This window comes from Mauremys reevesii, linkage group 8, assembly GCF_016161935.1.
Source record: "Mauremys reevesii isolate NIE-2019 linkage group 8, ASM1616193v1, whole genome shotgun sequence".
Classification (NCBI taxonomy): domain Eukaryota; kingdom Metazoa; phylum Chordata; order Testudines; family Geoemydidae; genus Mauremys; species Mauremys reevesii.
The window spans coordinates 77,950,641-77,968,914 of NC_052630.1; the positions used below are offsets into that span (position 1 = coordinate 77,950,641).

Below are 18,274 nucleotides of genomic sequence, written 5' to 3' on the forward strand. Positions count from 1 at the left end.
TCCTATTTATTGTACTTTTCGTAGCTTCTACATCATTGTTGCTGTTAACACCCACTGATTCCTATTTTACGAACTTTGTGGGCTGCTGTCTGCATCAAGAAGCTAAATATGGTGCAAGGTATCTGTTCTCAATGTTTGAACAGCCATTATATTTCAGGTTTTGTGTCAGACTATTGTATTGTACCAATGTGAAGGGGAAAAAGTATACACATTTTTAATGTTAGGATCATACCCCAGTATTTGTTTTCAGATGTTAGGTCTGATGATTTATCCTTTCATTATTGCTTTGTTTTCCACTGCTACCAGATACTTGAAATGGCTTTTTGGGATGCACTGTAACTGACAAGTGCTTATTCTGGTGTGGTACATTGGCTTTTTTCCTTTTCTTAAGACTACTTCTGTTTTGTGTTCTCATCTGTTTTCTCTCTCTTCCCAGTTGCTTTGATCTTCTCTCCCTTTTTGTCTCTGTCACTCTTTGAGTCATTCGTATTACCCTAATCCTTTGCTATTGTTCACTACCCCTTTTGCCTCCACTCTCCACATTTTATTTTGTGTCTCTATCTGTAAGCACTTCTAACATTATATGCTAGTAGCAACTGTAGCATCTAACTTGAGAAGAACTGCCCACGTCTAACCTCTGAAGTACTACCAATATCTGTTGTCTAAGTGAGTAGTACCTCTAATTAGCAGGTTGAGAACATTGCCATATGATGTCCTAAAATGATGAAAATGGTGCATTATCAAATCAGGGTTGAATGCCCAAGGTTCACAGTAAATTCATATGGCCAAAGTAAATCTGAAGAAAGTAATATGATGTTACTACACATAGTAATTTCTCGATTCTAGGTCTTGCTGACTGTGTTTTAATTTCAGGTGATAATAATTGAGCCATTTTTTGACTGTTATGAGCCCATGGTGAAGATGGCAGGAGGAAAACCTGTTTTTATCCCATTGAGATATGTATGTTTTTTTTTTTTTTTTAATTTAGTATTAATCACCGAATTCAGAATTCTTTTGTGAGACTAATAACATTTGATAATCACATTATAGGAGATGGTCCCTGTCTAGTTTTTCTTAACACAACTATATAATAAATGAGATAAAATGCAACTATATAAGGCTAAGAGGTGATGCTATCTAAAGCATTATAGACATAGTGCTCTACAAGTGTTGTAAAGAGTAGGGCCCTGTTTCCCATTTAATTCAGCTTCTGCATGCTGAAAGCTCCTAAAGTCCTTTTGTTTGACACCATCAGAAAAGTTTTGAAACACAAAATAATGGAAGGGTGATCACATGCCCGTACAGTTTACATATTTGTTATTTTAAAGAGTTGGTTTCTGATCCAGTTCAGCAGCTTGTGAAGAGATATAGTCTCTAATCCAAAAACTGCCTACTAAATTAGGAATGGTTTTCCATTTACCACAAAAAGTGGAATGTCTGTTTCCCTTTTAGTTCTGGAGATGAGCAGTTTCTCTTGGTTGTTTTTCAAATAGCAACACCTCAGATATTTGAAAGAAAACTACGAATTAGTTGTAATGAAAGGCTAGAAAACTTTTGTTCTTTGGAACAAAAATTTAGAGGGATGAGTATTGAAGCATCCTAGTATTATTGGTCCAGTCTATGGAAGGCATTGTGCCTGCACTCTGTGCAGTTGAGCTCCCCCAGTTTTGTGGGCGGCAAAGCTGGGGATAACTCTTCTACAGCATTAGTAACATCCTGAAGACTTGCAGGGATTTCCCTGTGTAAGAAATTTTGACCCTGTCATTGTGAACGTAGGTGAACTCCAGCAGTTCTTATGCCATATCCCTCACTGTAATGTGTAACTGTATGAAGCTTAGAAGAGTCATGCTCCCTATCTGCTCCATGATTGGCTGAAGCTTTCTCCTCTTGACTACATGTTGCAGCAGGGCACAGATAGTTTCCTAACTTTGGTCTTCCTGTGGGCTTTGCATGGAGAAAGGCATGGTCTGGGCTATAATGTGTGTTGCACTTAAGTAATACAGACATTTATTTCTATTCTAGAAAACTGTTGTTGGGAACTCTGCATCTAGTGCTGATTGGGTCTTAGATCCCACTGAACTTGCAAGTAAATTTAATTCCAGAACAAAAGCTATCATACTGAATACTCCACACAACCCTATAGGCAAGGTAAGACTTCCATTCTAGTTTAACATAGTAGCTGTAATTTCGGAGTGTATCTTAAATACACTGATTAATGCATTGGCCTTCCCTTTTTGCATTCTAGGTATTTACCAAAGAAGAACTCCAGGTAATAGCTGATCTCTGTATTAAACATGACACCCTGTGCCTCAGTGATGAGGTATATGAATGGCTGGTGTACAAAGGAAATAAACACATTAAAATAGGTACTGATTTTTGTATAACCACACAGATGGTTGTGGAAGGATATCATAAATGTGCATCTCAAAGTTAACTGATGCTGTCAAGTAGTTCAAACCATAATTTTGGTTTAGTTTAAAATGATGAAACTCTGATGAAGAACGTCATTTGTTTTCTAAATCTTTATTTAAAAGATTAGAGGTGGAATTTTCAAAAGCATCTAAGTGACTGAGACACGCAAGTCCCATAGAAAATGGATGGGCCTTGTGCTCCTAAACCACTTAGGTCCTATTGAAAATCCCACCCTAATTCAATTCTTTGTTGCCAAGAATAAGATAATCACTGTTTAAGTATCTACATCTCAGTGGTGTGCTTTGTTGCAGAGCTAGCTTAGGGAAGGGAACAGGAGGTCACTAACAAACCTCTTTCCTGGAGCTCTGCTGATATAATCAGTGAGGCTAGTGCATAATAAGGAAACCACATTATTGCTTGCCCCATAATAAACAGGGGAAAAAAAAGTTAGCAAAAGGTAAAGAACAAAAGCGTAGGAAAGATTATTTCCTACACCCTCCTCCCAAGCAGAGGGTATTAAAAATAAAGGGCATTTCAAACAGTGAAATCACTCGGGGGCTATGTGGAGATGTGCTTCAGTAGTTCTCTCAGGCAGAGATGCTATGTGGACAAACTAAACCATTGCAAGGACAAATCAGACAACTAAACATTTCATGCTATCGTGGCCCCTGCAATAGTTTTCTTTCGTAGGGCCTGATCCAGTGCTAACTGAAGTCAATGAAAACTGTTCCACTGACTTCACTAGGAGCTGGATCTTAGTATAGGCACATCCAATATATGCTGCCAGTAACCCTAATGCAAATTCTGCAACACTTTTATGTGTGCTTAGTATTACATTTATGAGTAGTCCTACTGAAGTCTATGGGATTGCACAAGTGCTTAAATTAATCACACGTGTAAATGTTTGGAGGTTGTGGCCTTAGTTTGAATCCTAGTTAGTGGATTGTGAGAAGTCTAAAATCCCTTGCCTTGCTAATTAGTACCAAGGATTATCTTCTCAGCTATACACAGGTTTTGGTTCTGGAAGTAGCTACTTGCATGAACACCCAGCTGAAAGGTAATGGACTGTAGAGTTATACAGTCCCATGTTATCATAAGGAAGTTGAATTTTAATGATGCCCAACAAAGTAGCCCTATTGAAATTAAAATGTTAACCCAGAAAGCATAAAATTAATTTTCCTGACAGTCGGAAGAACTGTGTTCTGTTCCTGACTCTGATGCTGATATAATGTGTGGCCTTGAGCAAACCATTTCATGTCTCCATGCCTCGGTTTCCCCATCTTTTAAAGTGGCAATCATAACCTTCTTTATAAAGTGCTTTGAGATTGACAGATGAAAACCACTAATTTATATTAATTATAAAATTGATATAATTAAGTAGGAATAAGCAAATACTGTTTTTTTTTGTCTACAATGACTTTGGAATGCTGATAATTAAGATGAGTTTAGTGTAACTGAATTAATGTATTGTTTTCTGCTTGTTGAAGATGCAGTCCTTTTGCACGCTCAGCTCCCACTGATATCCGTGGGATGCGCTGGCCACAAGTTTGTTTTTTGCTTTCTAATGCTATTTAAAAAAATGGTGGCCTAACGATAATATCATGCAAGATATTATGCACTGGAACATGGAGGAAATAAAACTCTTAGTTTTATTAGTATATTATTAATCTAACTTTGTTTGAAGATTTTGAAGGAAAAATACCAGATGAACAAAAAGCATTTTTATTGCACATAAAACATAAAATTTACAATTCCAGTGTGATAATGACTCAAGTCAAAGCTTAGAGTGTTAGTCACCTGGATTTAGCTACATACTCTCTAACAGATCCCATCAAATGATCTTACAATTTATTGTTAAAAACCTACCAACCATAAAACCTTCAGAGTAAAAATGTAACTGATAAAGTCACTTTACTAAAAGAAGCAAGACTTTTTTTTTTAACCTCAGCTTCTTAGTTTTTATAACTGCGCATTAAAAATAATACAAGAAAAAAATCCACTATTTCACTATTTAGAAGCTGCAAGGTTTTTATATTAAGCTTTACATACTCAATCAAATGCAGTGACACTTCTATTAAAGATGCAAAATGGATATTACAGAGTGTGGTGGTGGTTCTTATTATATAATCTAATAGGGTAGCTAGTCATATATCATAAAATTAGCATAGTCTTTATTCTGTCGCCCAGGCAGTCTTCTCTAATATAGAACACTTCATCATGTCTCTAACCCTTATCTGACTTTTGTAAAAGTGCAAATCTCTTATGAGTAACCATTAGAGGCATAGTGGCAGATTTAGAGTTCTCATATCATAACTGAGGATTCTGTTGGCATTTCAACAAACAGAGTGCCAGCCCAGGTAACATGCTTATATGTGTTACCTTACAGATAATTCCCAGCACTTGATTGGTGTTAAAATTATATTAAACTGTACTGAGTTTGAATATAATGATACTGCCATATGGCATGGAAAAAATGCTCCCCATTCCATTTAATCCTGCGTATTAATTTATTGATTGTGAAAGTGATAGACTGCCCTTTTCCCCTCTACCTTCTCCCTGCTATTATTGTTTGGAATGCTCCTGCTATCTGTCCCCAAGCTCGAATTCCTGGGAGTAGGTTGCAAAACAATCTCAGGTCTACGTTTAAAGGTTAGGTCAACATAGCTGTGGTGCTCAGGGGCTTAGGTGCAGTTTCCATTGACTTAGCTACCACCACTTGGAAAGTTGGATTATTTACTGTGAAGGAAAAACCCCTTCTGTCACTGTAGGAAGTGTCTCGGCTAAGTGGCGTGCTTGTAGCTGTAGCACCTATAGTGTAGACATGGCCTAAATAGAGGGCACCTGGCTTTGAAATTCACTCATCCTTGCAATATGCTAGAGACAGTTTGTCAGCCTTTAGGACATGGTGCTTAAATACTACAGCCTGCATAGCTGAATTGAAGATGCATCTGTTCAAACTGACTTTTTGTTTTCAAGATTACTGGTCAGTTGGAGTGGGTTAGTGCTGGTTAGGGGGAAGATGGGTCTCTCGTTTGCTAATTGTTTTGTGCTATACATTTGTAAATGTGCCCCAAAATGACAGTGATGGGCACTGGCTTGAACCAGTTCTAGTACAGGGAGGTACTGTGAAAACGTGCCCATGGAATTTTGTCATTATGTCTATGACAGCCTTGCTTATGGGCCTCCCTAGAGAAAACTCCTGACAGTTGTGCTGGATTTGGCAATAGCTCTTTAGTATGGCAATATGGTAGGATGGGATGCAACAGGACCACTAAAATCACTACTCCTTGTGCCCTCCTCTAACCTTATATATAACAACTTTGGGAAACACATCTGGGTTTATCCTATGAAGTGATTCATGGATTGTGAGTCAGAAAGGACATTCAATTGAAGCCATCTGCGAAAAAGCCTGCGGCTACAAGAAAAGTCTTTTGTTCTACTAGAATTAAAATGGCCTTAATTTGGTTTAGCATAATTCACTACATATTAAACCAACTGAAGGTCACTTTAATGCTGAATGGAGTTTCCACACAAAAATTTAATGTGGTTTGACAAATTCACTTTAAATTCTTAATTTTCCTGAGTGTCCCCAGCTACCATGTGTTCGATAACATGAGTTAAGAACACACCTTTTTTCCTAGTGAAGAGGTGCCCTGAAAGGTGTGATCGCTCATTCATCTCAATACACTATTAATTCTGAGGCCTGGCAATGACAGTGTAAATGTCAAGTATCGGGGGTAGCCGTGTTAGTCTGTATCCACAAAAACAACAAAGAGTCTGGTGGCACCTTAAAGACTGACAGATTTACTTGGGCATAAGCTTTCATGGGTAAAACCCCTCACTTCTTCAGATGCATGGAGTGAAAATTACAGATGCAGGCATTATATACTGACACATGAAGAGAAGGGAGTTACCTCACAAGTGGAGAACCAGTGTTGACAGGCCAATTCGATCAGGGTGGATGTAGTCCACTCCCAAAAATAGATGAGGAGGTGTCAGTTCCAGGAGAGGCATAGCTGCTTTTGTGTTGAGCCAGCCACTCCCAGTCCCTATTCAAGCCCAAATTAACGGTGTTAAATTTGCAAATGAATTTTAGTTCTGCTGTTTCTCTTTGAAGTCTGTTTCTGAAGTTTTTTAATGGGAGTGGACTACATCCATCCTGATCGAATTGGCCCTGTCAGCACTGGTTTTCCACTGGTTCTCCACTTGTGAGGTAACTCTCTTCTCTTCATGTATCATTATATAGCGTAAATGTCAACATTTGGTACTTCTACACTGGAATAAAAGCCCTGTGGCACAGTCGCAGCTGGCTCGAGTCAGCTGATTCAGGCTTATGGGCCTCAGGTTGCAGGACTAAAAATTGCTGTGTTAGGGCTTGGGCTGGAGCCCAAATGTCTACACAGCAATTTTTCAGCCCTGGAGCCTGAGCCCGAGTCAGCTGACCTGAACCAGCTGTGGGTTTTTTATTTCAGTGTAGACATATCCACTGTTACAATGATCAGCAGTGAATTAGTTAACAGACTTGTCCAGCTAAAAATCCCAGTGTACCTGGATACTACAGAAATCAGAGATGAAAGAGTTATCAAGGTCTGTGGCATAAACCAACAGCCCAAGAATCACCCAAAAGTGTTGAGAAAAGAGCAAAGAACTCCTGGATTTAGCCACACTGCAGCTGGGAGGTGTAATTCCAGTAAATCTGCCAGCTCTGATCAAGTTAGTGCGCTAAAAATAGCATGGGTGGCAGCTCAAGCTAGCTGCGCAAGCACAATCATGTCTAAGATCCTAGGTATGTACTCGGGTGGCGGCTATGGCTAGCTGCCTATGCTGCTGCAGCCACATTGCTATTTTTAGCACACCAGCTTGATCAGAGCTAGTGCCTGTATGTCTACCTGAGTTGGGAATCACACCTCCCACCTGCAGAGTAGACCTATTGTATATGCTAGATAGTTGGAACAGATCTGGGAGTTTCAACCAAAAGCTGATAGCCAGGGATGCTTTTGGAAGGCTCATTCTGTAGCTCAGGTCAGCTCTACAATGCAGACTTCTGCCAGCATGGTTATGTCTGTCAGGGATCACACCTCTGCACACTCTTGACAGACATAACTATGCTGGCAGGTCAGGAGTGTGAAGAGGTTTGATCCCTGACAGATAAAGCTGTGCAGGCAGAAACCCGTGGTCTAGATGCAGATATACCAACAAACCTGTTTTCATTCCTGGGGGGTGGTTTTGCTATATTGGTACAAAGCGCAGCTTTGCCACTATCTCTGCATCCACACTAGGGCACTTTGCTGGTATAGTATAGCAGTAGTCCTATGCCAGTAAAGTGCTCCTAATGTAGACATAACCTAACTCTGCAAAACTCAGTGAGGAATCCACTTTCTGCAAGTCTGAAGGCACATTTTGACTCTCAGCAGCTGATGAAATATTTTTAAGTACGTTAATATTAACTTTTGATGGGAAATAGCACCAATACCTGTAGTCATAAGGGTTTGACATTGAATTTTTTAAAATTAAAGCTTAAATCCTACAGAAATTGAGGTGTTGAGAAACACTTTGGCTGGCTGTTCCCGTGTATTTTATAAACAGTAGCGAAGATTGGCAGATACTACGAATTTTGAGATACACGGTAATCAATCCCATGATGATTATTTGGATTATGCTGTTATCCGGTGACAGCTGAGAAACTACTTCATTGCCCTTTCTTTCACCCCTCTCAGTTCGAAACTTATTCTCAAGGGATAGATGTTTTTCAAGTTGCTGATGTAGAATTAGTAGATGTTTGGGGGTGTGGATGGCTCAGTCACCACAACTGGCACTGGTTAACATTCCTAATGGCAGCACCAGCAGAGTGGACAAGGACTGAATGGACATAGAGGAGGTGGATTTCTAAGGGTGATCCCTCCAATTCAGATTAAAGCATAGTGAGAGGGAAATGTAGCATTTGTTCTGTGGTTAGATGAAGGCCTTGGTCTCCAGGGCTGACAGTCTGGTACCTTTCCCAAGAACAAAATTCATACTAAAATGAAAGATGTTTTCACTCTGTGTGTCTTGCCTCATTCCTTAACTTTCTTCTTTTGTTGATCCTTGTCTAATTTCTATTCCAAAATATATTTGTCCATTTTTCATGTAATTTAAGAATTTTTCTCCTAGCTTTGTTTGTTACAATATTAAATGTAAAATACTGCTGCTCTTAGCTAGGAACAATACAGGTTTTGTGATTGTATGGAACATGTATGTGCACTGGCAACCAAGTCACTTTATTTTATGTACAGCTACACTGCCAGGCATGTGGGAGAGAACAATAACTATAGGAAGTGCTGGAAAGACATATAGTGTCACTGGCTGGAAGGTAAGAATAACAAGAGTAAGAGATCTGTTACATAAATAAGATGTATTTATCTGACCTGAACCCTGTCTATTTTTGCATTCTATCATTTGAAAACTTACTGTGTATCCAAGTCACAAAAAATTACAGACAATATTCACTTGGAAATGCAGCCTACCTTTAAAATGCACTCTCTAACAATGCTCTTAAGCGTTTATTTTTACAATTAATGTGAAAGTGAAACAGAAGGGTGAATATTAAAAAATTAAGTACAAAACACTGTTTGCTTTGTAAAAAGAGCCAAGACTGCCGAAGGATAAACACAGAGTATTGTTTAAAACCTGTTTCCAGTTTTGTGAAATAGGTGTAAATGTTGGCATTAAAACATCTATGGATCTTATGGCTTCCACAGATCAGTCTAGAACACCATTCCTTGTGTGCACAATTATTTTAGCCTACAAAATTGCATCTGTAATACATTGGAGATGCAAAAATTCAGGCTAGCTTGGGGTCCCATTATGTGTGACCAATAATATTTTATTTGGCTCTGGTAAAGTAATGACAATGCTTTATACTGATTACTAAAACAAATACAAAAATATTAAAACATCTAGCAGCAGATTTTCAACTTCAGTTGTAAAAAGTATGTTAGCAAAAATATCCATAATCTGAGCAGCACCTTTCTCTTCTTTCTTATTTATCAGCTGTATCCAGTCTACACCATGGCACACTAGTTTCTGAGTATATTTGGTTGTGTATCACACACACAACATTTGTTTTTGCCTTTTATGGCTCCTTTATAAAGATGACTTGAAACTTTAATTCCCTCACTTCTCTCTACTGATGATTTGGGGGAAGGGGAGCAACAGCTCAAATCGTGGCCCCATATAACATCAATAGTGAAGTCCTCCAAAAAGAGAGCGAAGCAATTAACTGATACTTCTAACAGTTTAAAAAACAAACAAACCCCAAACTGGCAGGGTAGGAAAAGAATAAGAAATTTGACGACATGGTTATACACTACAAAGGGACAGCAAAAGAAAATACCACTTTGTCAGTTAGAGACAGTCACTCTGCTGCCATTTAGGGACTTGTATATCATTGTGTAGTTTTTTATATATTTTGGGGCAATTCCATGCATCTAAAACACCCTGTGTGACATGAAGAAGGTGCCTAGGAAACAAAAGATGGAAGTGTTTCTATAAAAAAGCCGGAATAACTTTAATTATTACAGTGTAAACACTCAGTCTGTTTTCTGCCCGATGGTATGTGATGCATTAGGTTTGTGCTACACAACAGCAGAGTTCAAGGAAATTTTAATTAGTATATATGAGTCTTCTCTCCAGCATTTCAAACCTGCCATTTAGCAAAACTTGTACAGTTTTTATGTCAACAAAAGTGCACTATTCCTTCTTCCCACTGTGAATACCTCAAATTCTTTCAACTTTTAATTCTTTATTATGAGTTCTAATTGCTAACTTGCCTTATGTTTAAGATGTCTGTGTTTTCTCCTCTCCCTTAGCTTGGATGGTCCATTGGTCCACAGCATTTGATAAAACATTTGCAAGTTGTTCAGCAGAATACGCTGTATACATGCCCAACTCCATTACAGGTAGATACAGATGGGAGAGGAGAGAGGTTCTGTTTGTACCGTGTCTTCCATAAAAGAGCTGGGGCCTCTAGGCACTACTGCAATACAATTAATACAAATTAGTATGAATTTTGAGATGTCTAAATATTTTTATGTAGTTTCTTGGGGATAAGCGTGCTGGTAGAGAAGGCAAATTTGAGAGTTACTAATGAGGCAATTAAAAAAATTAATGCAGTGAGAATTTGCAAGAATCTTCAAAGGTGAGCATTGTTGCACAAAGCCTGGCAGCCTCACTCCTTTCTCAGCGAAAACGTAATTACAAGATGCTGCAGTGACATCTCATATTGCTGTGAATTACTTTTACCAAACAGTCTACAGTTTATTTACTAGTATTCTATCATGTATTAGCATCAATAATTAAAACTAAACTATACTTCAAATTACACTGTAAACTCTTGAGGCAAGGACTGTGACTTTCTCTGTCTGGAGCAATGCCTAGCAGAATGGGGCCCTGTCCTGATAGGAACTTTTAGGTGTTACAACACTAGAAGGAGTAAATAATAACTTGTCAAAATAAATGCACAAGTTACATTTTGTGATGCAGTGGTTTGGGGTATTTGTGGACTCAGTAAGACCCTGGTCCTGCAAAGGGATCTATGTGAGAAGGCCCATACACCATGCAACGTCCAAGCGACCTCTCCCAGTAACTTCAAGTAGGACTCTGCATGGGTGCAAGGTTCCACCTGCAGGAAATTTTTGTATGCCGATTATGTTTGCAGGAGGCATTGGCACAAGCGCTTTGGATCGACTTTAAACGCATGGATGACCCAGACTGCTACTTTTACTCGCTGTCTCGAGAGTTGGAAGGCAAGCGTAATCGGATGGCTCAGCTACTCCAAGAAGTTGGATTGAAACCTGTCATTCCAGATGGAGGATACTTCATGATTGTTGATGTTTCTGCACTCAGTTAGTGAAGGTTTATTATGGAGGGAGTGGGAGCATACGCTATAGTTAAGATTAAAATGCAATTTCAATTTTAATGGCCCCTTTTTTTCCGTTTCTCATAACACTTTCAAGCAAACTCTGTTTTGGGCTAAAATGTTTTGTGTGTGAACTTGGCCCAGAAATGATTATTTTTGTAAGTTTTGGTAAAATCCGTTCATCCATTTTTGAGTGGTGTGATTTCTAATTACTGCCTTTGTATTACTTTTTCATTTAATCAAGTCTGATGGCTGTTGCAGGGAAGATGTGAAATTAGGGTTGGGAGAGAAGGTAGTTAACTGGATTTCTATTTTAGGAAGGTATATGATTTGCAAAAGTTTGAGAATTACTGTGATCTGTGTCTGAGGGTACATCCAGACTACCCGCCGTATTGGCGGGTAGCGATCGATTTATCGGGACTGATATATCGCATCTCATCTAGACGTGATATATCGATCCCCGAATGTGGTCCCCGTCGACTCCGAAACTCCACCGGAGCGAACGGCGGTAGCGGAGTCGACGGGGGAGCCGTGGACGTTGATCCCGCGCCGTGAGGACCGGAGGTAAGTCGGAATAAGATACTTCGACTTCAGCTACAGTATTCCCGTAGCTGAAGTTGCGTATCTTACATCGACATCCCCCCTAGTGTAGACCAGGCTTTAAAATCTTGCGCCCACACCCACAGACTTTCCTGTTCAGTTTTTCCCCTTAATCTAAAGTCACTCAAACACTGGAGGCACTGTAAAGGACTTTAATTCAATCAATATTTAAAAGGACTTTCAAATTTCACCAAAGTTTACCAATCCTTCCAAAAGTTGAGGATATCATAATATCAGAGGAAGAATTTACCCTAGAATTCATTCTTCTAGGGATGTGTACATTTAAAACGCTACAGAGGCGCAACTGCAGCTGTTGCACTTCAGTGCAGGTAGTACCTACACTGATGGGAAGGATTCTGCCATTGCCATAGGTAATGGACCTCTTTGTGTCAAAGGAAGAATTCTTATGATTATGCTGTCTACACCAGGGACTAGGTCAGTATAGCTGCATCTCTCAGAGGTGTGGATTTTTCCTAGTTCCTAGTGTAGACCTGGCCCCAGTCTCATGTCTTCCATTGACTGCCTGTAATAGCACTTTGCACTTATGTTAAATAGGCCTCATAGTACCCCTTTGAAATAGGTAAATATCCCATTTCCCCCCCACCGAAGTCATACAAGTTAGTGTCAAAACCAGGATTAGACTCTGAATGGAGCACAAGACTTGGTTCAGTTCTTCCTAGTGTTCTTGTAGTGATTCTAGTATTAACTGTAATAAAGAATACTGAAAGGTAAGTGTCCTCCCACTGGAATCTGGGAGGTCCTATAATATTATGCTCCATTTCACATTCATTTTTATTTTAGATGTGGATCTGTCTGATATGGAGGTGAATCAACATTATGATTATAAATTTGTGAAATGGATGACAAAATCTAAGGTAAGATGTCTCTTATACGCAGTCTCTCTGATATACATTAAAAATTAGGAATATTTTTATACCTAAAATAAAAATATACCTGCACCTATAAAAGGATACAGCTCAGATATTTACATTTTAAAGCACAAGAAATCCTGTGCACCCTAGACTAAGCAGCAGTTCTGCAGCATGATGTTCACTGTGTTGTGAGAATACACTTCTTCATCAAGAAAAGAAACTGGTAAGAAAGAAGTGTCTATTGCTGCTGAATGCATCAACTGTTCTCATATACCAGCACAGATTCTTTGTTGCTTTTACAGATCCAGACTAACACGGCTACCCCTCTGATACTTTACATTTTAAAGTATGCCTAGAAGTTTAGCTGTGCATATCACCCTAACTGTGGGAATCTAGTGGCTAAAATCCTGCTGAACTATAACATCCTACTGAAAATGTAGCTTGTAGTCTTAGCGCAAAACAATAAAGACAAAGCCCAATAATTGCTGTTTTCCACACTTATATGTTTGCAGTAGGCAAGATCCTGCTACCTGTCTTGCCTAGAAAAAGTGGTTGAGTTTGGGTCAGACTTAGCTAGCAGATGCCAAACCTAAACTTGATCACTCTTCCTAATCAAGAGAAACCCATTGATTTCACTGGTGCAGGATTAGGTACTTACATTTGATATGTGAATTCTGAAAATTAAGTCAATTCAATTCTAATGAAGGAAGGGAAGGCTCCAAAATCTTGGCCGTACAATTTATCAAACCTAAAATTGACTGTATCTGTGTGTAATCAGCAAATCATTATGTTTCATCATTTTAGAAACTGTCAGCAATACCTCTTACAGCATTCTGTGGCCCAGAGACCAAAAAGCAGTTTGAGAAATATATACGTTTTTGCTTCATCAAAGTAAGTTTGTGTCCTGCTCTAGAAGACTGTTCTGATAGCAGTGTTGATTATTACTAAAGTGTTTGTGTAGTTTAATCTAAAGGAGTTGTTTTGTGTTGTTTTTTTTGCTGTGAAGCGGTTAGTTATTTGGTTCTTTTTATATTGACATTTTTAATAGCATTACTGAAAAATGTGTTTTATTAAGAATGCAACAATACACACATGGAAGAAGAAATTAATATAAAATACAGGCCCATTCTGATTTGGATAAGGAACAGAAATGGCGAGTGGTGAGGTTGCAGAAACACAAAGCAACCTGACTGCCTCTTTTTCCTGCCCAGTATGCACAGAGATAATTTCTAAGAAAATTCTAGGCAAATCAAGCTATAGACTACATGTGTGACTCACAGGGCTATAGCCAAGTCACAAAACTGTCCACAATATGGAATACCCACGCTTGGAGTGGGGGGGGGGGGAGAGAATTCATAGCACAGCTTCATTACGTGGGTATTTAAAAACAAAAAAACCCAGTTTTACACACATGGTAGCATGACTTCAAATGTAGCCTGGACAAGACCACTACTGTAAATGCAGTAGATAGCAATACAGATGTAATGGAATTGATCTCTACATTGTTTGATAGTATTAACACTAAGAAAAGCAAAGGAGATGTTTGGAAATGATATTTTGAATGTACAAAATTTTATAATAATTACAAGAAATCTTAATTTTGAATTCCTTTCTTGGTGTACCCTCTAGATATATAGTTACAAAGTTTAGTGACAAATTATTGAATCCTTTGGATATTTACAAGATACAATTGTAACTTTGTCAAAAAATACTAGTTTGTAGTGCCGTAAAAATGGCTGATATGAGTTGTAAAGCCCTGTACCTACAGTAATTGTGGCATTCTATACTTGCAGCAAGACAGCACACTGGATGCAGCTGAGGTGATCCTGAAGAACTGGACTAAACCTACATCTTGATTTTTATATTTGTATTAGTTATTCCATCTGGTATAATTATTTTATACATTGGTATTTCATTATACCATTAAAAGCTAATGTACTCTAAATACAGTACGATTAATATGAAATTGCAAATAACTCTGGGAGGCTACCTGCTGAGTAGCTAAAATAACAATTTATCTATTGCAAATAATGTGATCCAAGGAATTATTTTCAGTCTTTCCGAAGTACTGGCTATTTCACAAAATAATCACGGGAATCCACATTTTGGGGGTGGGAGATTTACTAGGGCACTGAAAAAATAAATACATCATATAACTGTGTTTGGGCTTAGGAGGAAGAAGTCAGAATTAGAAGAATAAGAGCTTTTCTGATGTAATAGTATAGGAGCCAGTTGGAAATAGCAGGATTTGAAGATGGAATGTTGTGTTTCACATATCATAGCTTGATGTGAAGGGAAATTAAGAAATGCTTTGAAATGGTGCATGTTAGCGAGCTCCAGGGACTTAGTACCTAACAGCTTATGAACACACACAACAAAATAGATTTAGTTAAACCAATGCAATTTTTGGTGAGTAGACAGTTCTAAATGTGTTAAATCATTACTGTTTTAATTTCCCACAGTTATCAAATTACTATATTTGAAAGTACTCAATCTTCAAAGTTCTAAAATAGTATGTGGTGGTGTAAGAGTTTAAAAGTTTAGTTTGATTTATATATGCACACATATAAAAATGAGAGACCTTGCTCCTTGGCAATCCTTAAATATACAACACTGGAATAGATCACTCCTGTAATTCCTTTTCAACTCTTAATCAGCCTATCCCCAACCACCACCAGTAACTCCACAGCAAAACACATATTTAGAAACCTTAACTAAGATCTCCGGAAAACAGGAATGGGCCTTGCACTGTGCTATGAAGGTTAATAAACTTAGGTTATTTCAAGCTAAGGGGATGAGGGGAGTGAGTCCTAAAGAAGAGGCTGTTATGGAAAGTGCTCTACCAGCTGCCTCATCTTTGAATATCCTTGAGGCTCTGTGTGGCCTTACCAACCTCAAACTGGTTCCCAATTGAATAGAAGTAATCCAGAGCAGACTGCTTCTAGAGGATGATTCCTGTGCTCTTTTTTTCCCCCCATGACTTTCATCCTTGTGGTCTTGCACTGCAGAGTTGGAACAAACTCAGAAAACAGTTCTAGAAATATTCCCTTCCATGTTCTGGAATCTGGAGTCAGTGCTGGCTTTCTGACATCTTGAGAACAATTTAAGATATGTCTACTCTGCAATCAGAAGTATGATTGCAGCATGAAGCATACCCATGCTAGCTTTAATCTGGCTAGCACAGTTAAAAATAGAAGTGTAGAAACAGCACTGACTTCAGCACAGGTTAGCAACAGGAGTACAGTGTTCCTGGCAGATTTGTATAGCCTGTGCTGAAGCCTGTGTCACCACACCTTCACTGCTATTTTTATGTCTGTCCATGATGCAATTACACCCCCGACTGCCATGTAAGCATATCCTAAATCCAACCAATCTGTGGTCATGGGTTTGGTCCAACAGTGCCTTTATCCGCAAGTAAACTGTACAGCCCTGGAGTGGGCTGATAGCAACAGTCTGGCTTCTCTTTCCGTTCCTGATCTTGGTTCTGGGCTTTCAGCCAGAACATCCTCCATTGTCTCTTTAGTTACTTTGTACTGCCATCTCAAAAAAACAACAAAACAACAACAACAACAAAACTCCACCAGAAACCCCTTATAATGGTGGAGATTGAGTAGAGTTAGATCAGGTCTCCATGCTGAAAAAATAATTTGGCAATGAAATTGGCTCCATATGAGTTATGGAATACATCCCCGGGAAATTCTGAGATTCCAGGGGCGTTATGACAGTCTTGACCTCTCCTTCCAAAAATCCCATAATCTCTGAGGTAACCCACACTACCTACTGAAATCTCCCAGTGTGAACTGTACCTGGGAGCTGTGCCAGGAACTGTGGGATATCTATCTGGAGCAGTGGTTCTCAACCTTTCCAAACTACCGTACCCCTTTCAGGAGTTTGAATCCTGAGATCTGCTGCCCTGGGCTGAAGCATGTGACTTAGCTTCACGGGGCCCCCTGTTGCATGGGACCCTGAGTAACTGCCCTGCTTGCCACCACCTAATGCTGTCCCTGCACTTGCAACTGCTCTGACCCAGAGGGCATTACAGCAGAATCTGTTGAGCAGAGTGCTAGTTTGGGTGCAGGACAAAACTGTTAGTGTTGTTAACATGCTCCAGCTTGTAACATGCTTGTACCTCAGTTGGTGAAAACCAATTGGCTCAATTACAAGCAATTCCATATTCTCTAGTGTAGATGAAGCACATAGGGAGAAGGCAGGTGGAGTAGAGAAAGGGGAACCCCAAACCATACTGAGGCTTAGAGCTGCCATTTTTCAAGCACTGTTAATTCTCTTAAAATTTAACAAATCTGCTAATATAACAAATATATAGATTTCTCTGAGAGAAACTGGGTTCCTAGGGTATAGTATGAGTTAAATTTTACTAATCCCTTAGACTGATGATACAAAATAATACAACACTGGAATTTTGGCTTCTGACCTTAGAAACAAGGGTTTTAGTACCTTACACAATTCAATAGTGTAATTGCCTATCAAAATGTAATAGTAAATAACCATAGTGCCATATCTATATTTGAAGATAGCAGATTTGGAGCATAACAAATGTAATACTGATTAGAAATGCCAATTATTTCTACAGCTTATGTTGAGATGTCCCCAAGATAGCTGTTTTTATGTCAGCATCTGAGCTTTCTGAGTAATTGGTATGAATGAGTGATTAGACATAGCCGCACAACAGCAATAAAACATGGCACAGATTGCTCCATGTGAATTTCAGTGTTTGTGAAAGGCTGACTTCTCCAGAAAGTTGTGGTTTAACATTATTACTATATTTGTATTACTGTAGCATCTAGGAGCCTTGGTCATGGATCAGGACCACAGTAATGTGCTAGGATGCATGTAATCTGCTTATCTTTTCATTTAATCAAAAGTCTAAACACACAAGCAGTGGCACATACATGAACTGGCATGTTGGAGTTGCTTCAGCTGTCCCACCTCCTTACAATTTCCATAATATTCTCATTTGAGGTGTGTGACTGCTGCTAATTTTGGATGCACAACTTGAGACACCTTGCACCTGGTTTAACTTCTACTGTTCACTGTAAGTAAAAATTAAACGTGTATGTTTGCAGAATTGGGGCCATAGGTGCCTAAATCAGGCCTTTAAAAGGCCTCAAATTCATATTTTGGTATCTAAACTATCGTGGCCTGACTTTCAAAGATGCTGAGGATTTGCAGATACAAGAGGAAAACTATTAAATTCAGTGTTGCTTTTCTAAATTATGTCTTGAATGAGCAATCTGTCTTGAATCCCAATGAGTGGGGATGTTGCAAAATCTACCAAAATTAATGGAGCGTAGTCCAACCAAACCCTGGATAGATGGTAAAAGGATGGGGTTACCGAAGTGGTTGTCTTGTCATGTTGTCCTACTGCTTCCTGCTGTGTCCTATGCACGTGCAATTGCCCAGTCATTGCACTCTGCCAGGTCACTGGAAGAGCATTCGCAGGCAAGAAGTTGGCATTGCAGGAGATGCTTCATAT

General features: G+C 39.0%; 1 protein-coding gene across 7 annotated transcripts in view; it reads left to right on the forward strand.

The window, feature by feature from the left end:
* The window catches only part of KYAT3 (kynurenine aminotransferase 3), a 65,811-nt gene extending 51,086 nt beyond the window's left edge, over nucleotides 1-14,725 (forward strand). For all 7 annotated transcript variants that reach the window (XM_039486652.1, XM_039486649.1, XM_039486650.1 and 4 more), the window contains 9 exons: nucleotides 874-960; nucleotides 2,023-2,148; nucleotides 2,246-2,366; nucleotides 8,685-8,761; nucleotides 10,260-10,349; nucleotides 11,108-11,294; nucleotides 12,710-12,783; nucleotides 13,585-13,671; nucleotides 14,574-14,725. In XM_039486652.1, coding sequence (XP_039342586.1) covers nucleotides 874-960; nucleotides 2,023-2,148; nucleotides 2,246-2,366; nucleotides 8,685-8,761; nucleotides 10,260-10,349; nucleotides 11,108-11,294; nucleotides 12,710-12,783; nucleotides 13,585-13,671; nucleotides 14,574-14,636 — 912 coding nt within the window. In that variant the 3' untranslated portion in view covers nucleotides 14,637-14,725. The remainder of the gene's footprint in view (nucleotides 1-873; nucleotides 961-2,022; nucleotides 2,149-2,245; nucleotides 2,367-8,684; nucleotides 8,762-10,259; nucleotides 10,350-11,107; nucleotides 11,295-12,709; nucleotides 12,784-13,584; nucleotides 13,672-14,573) is intronic.
* Nucleotides 14,726-18,274: the final 3,549 nt, after the last annotated feature.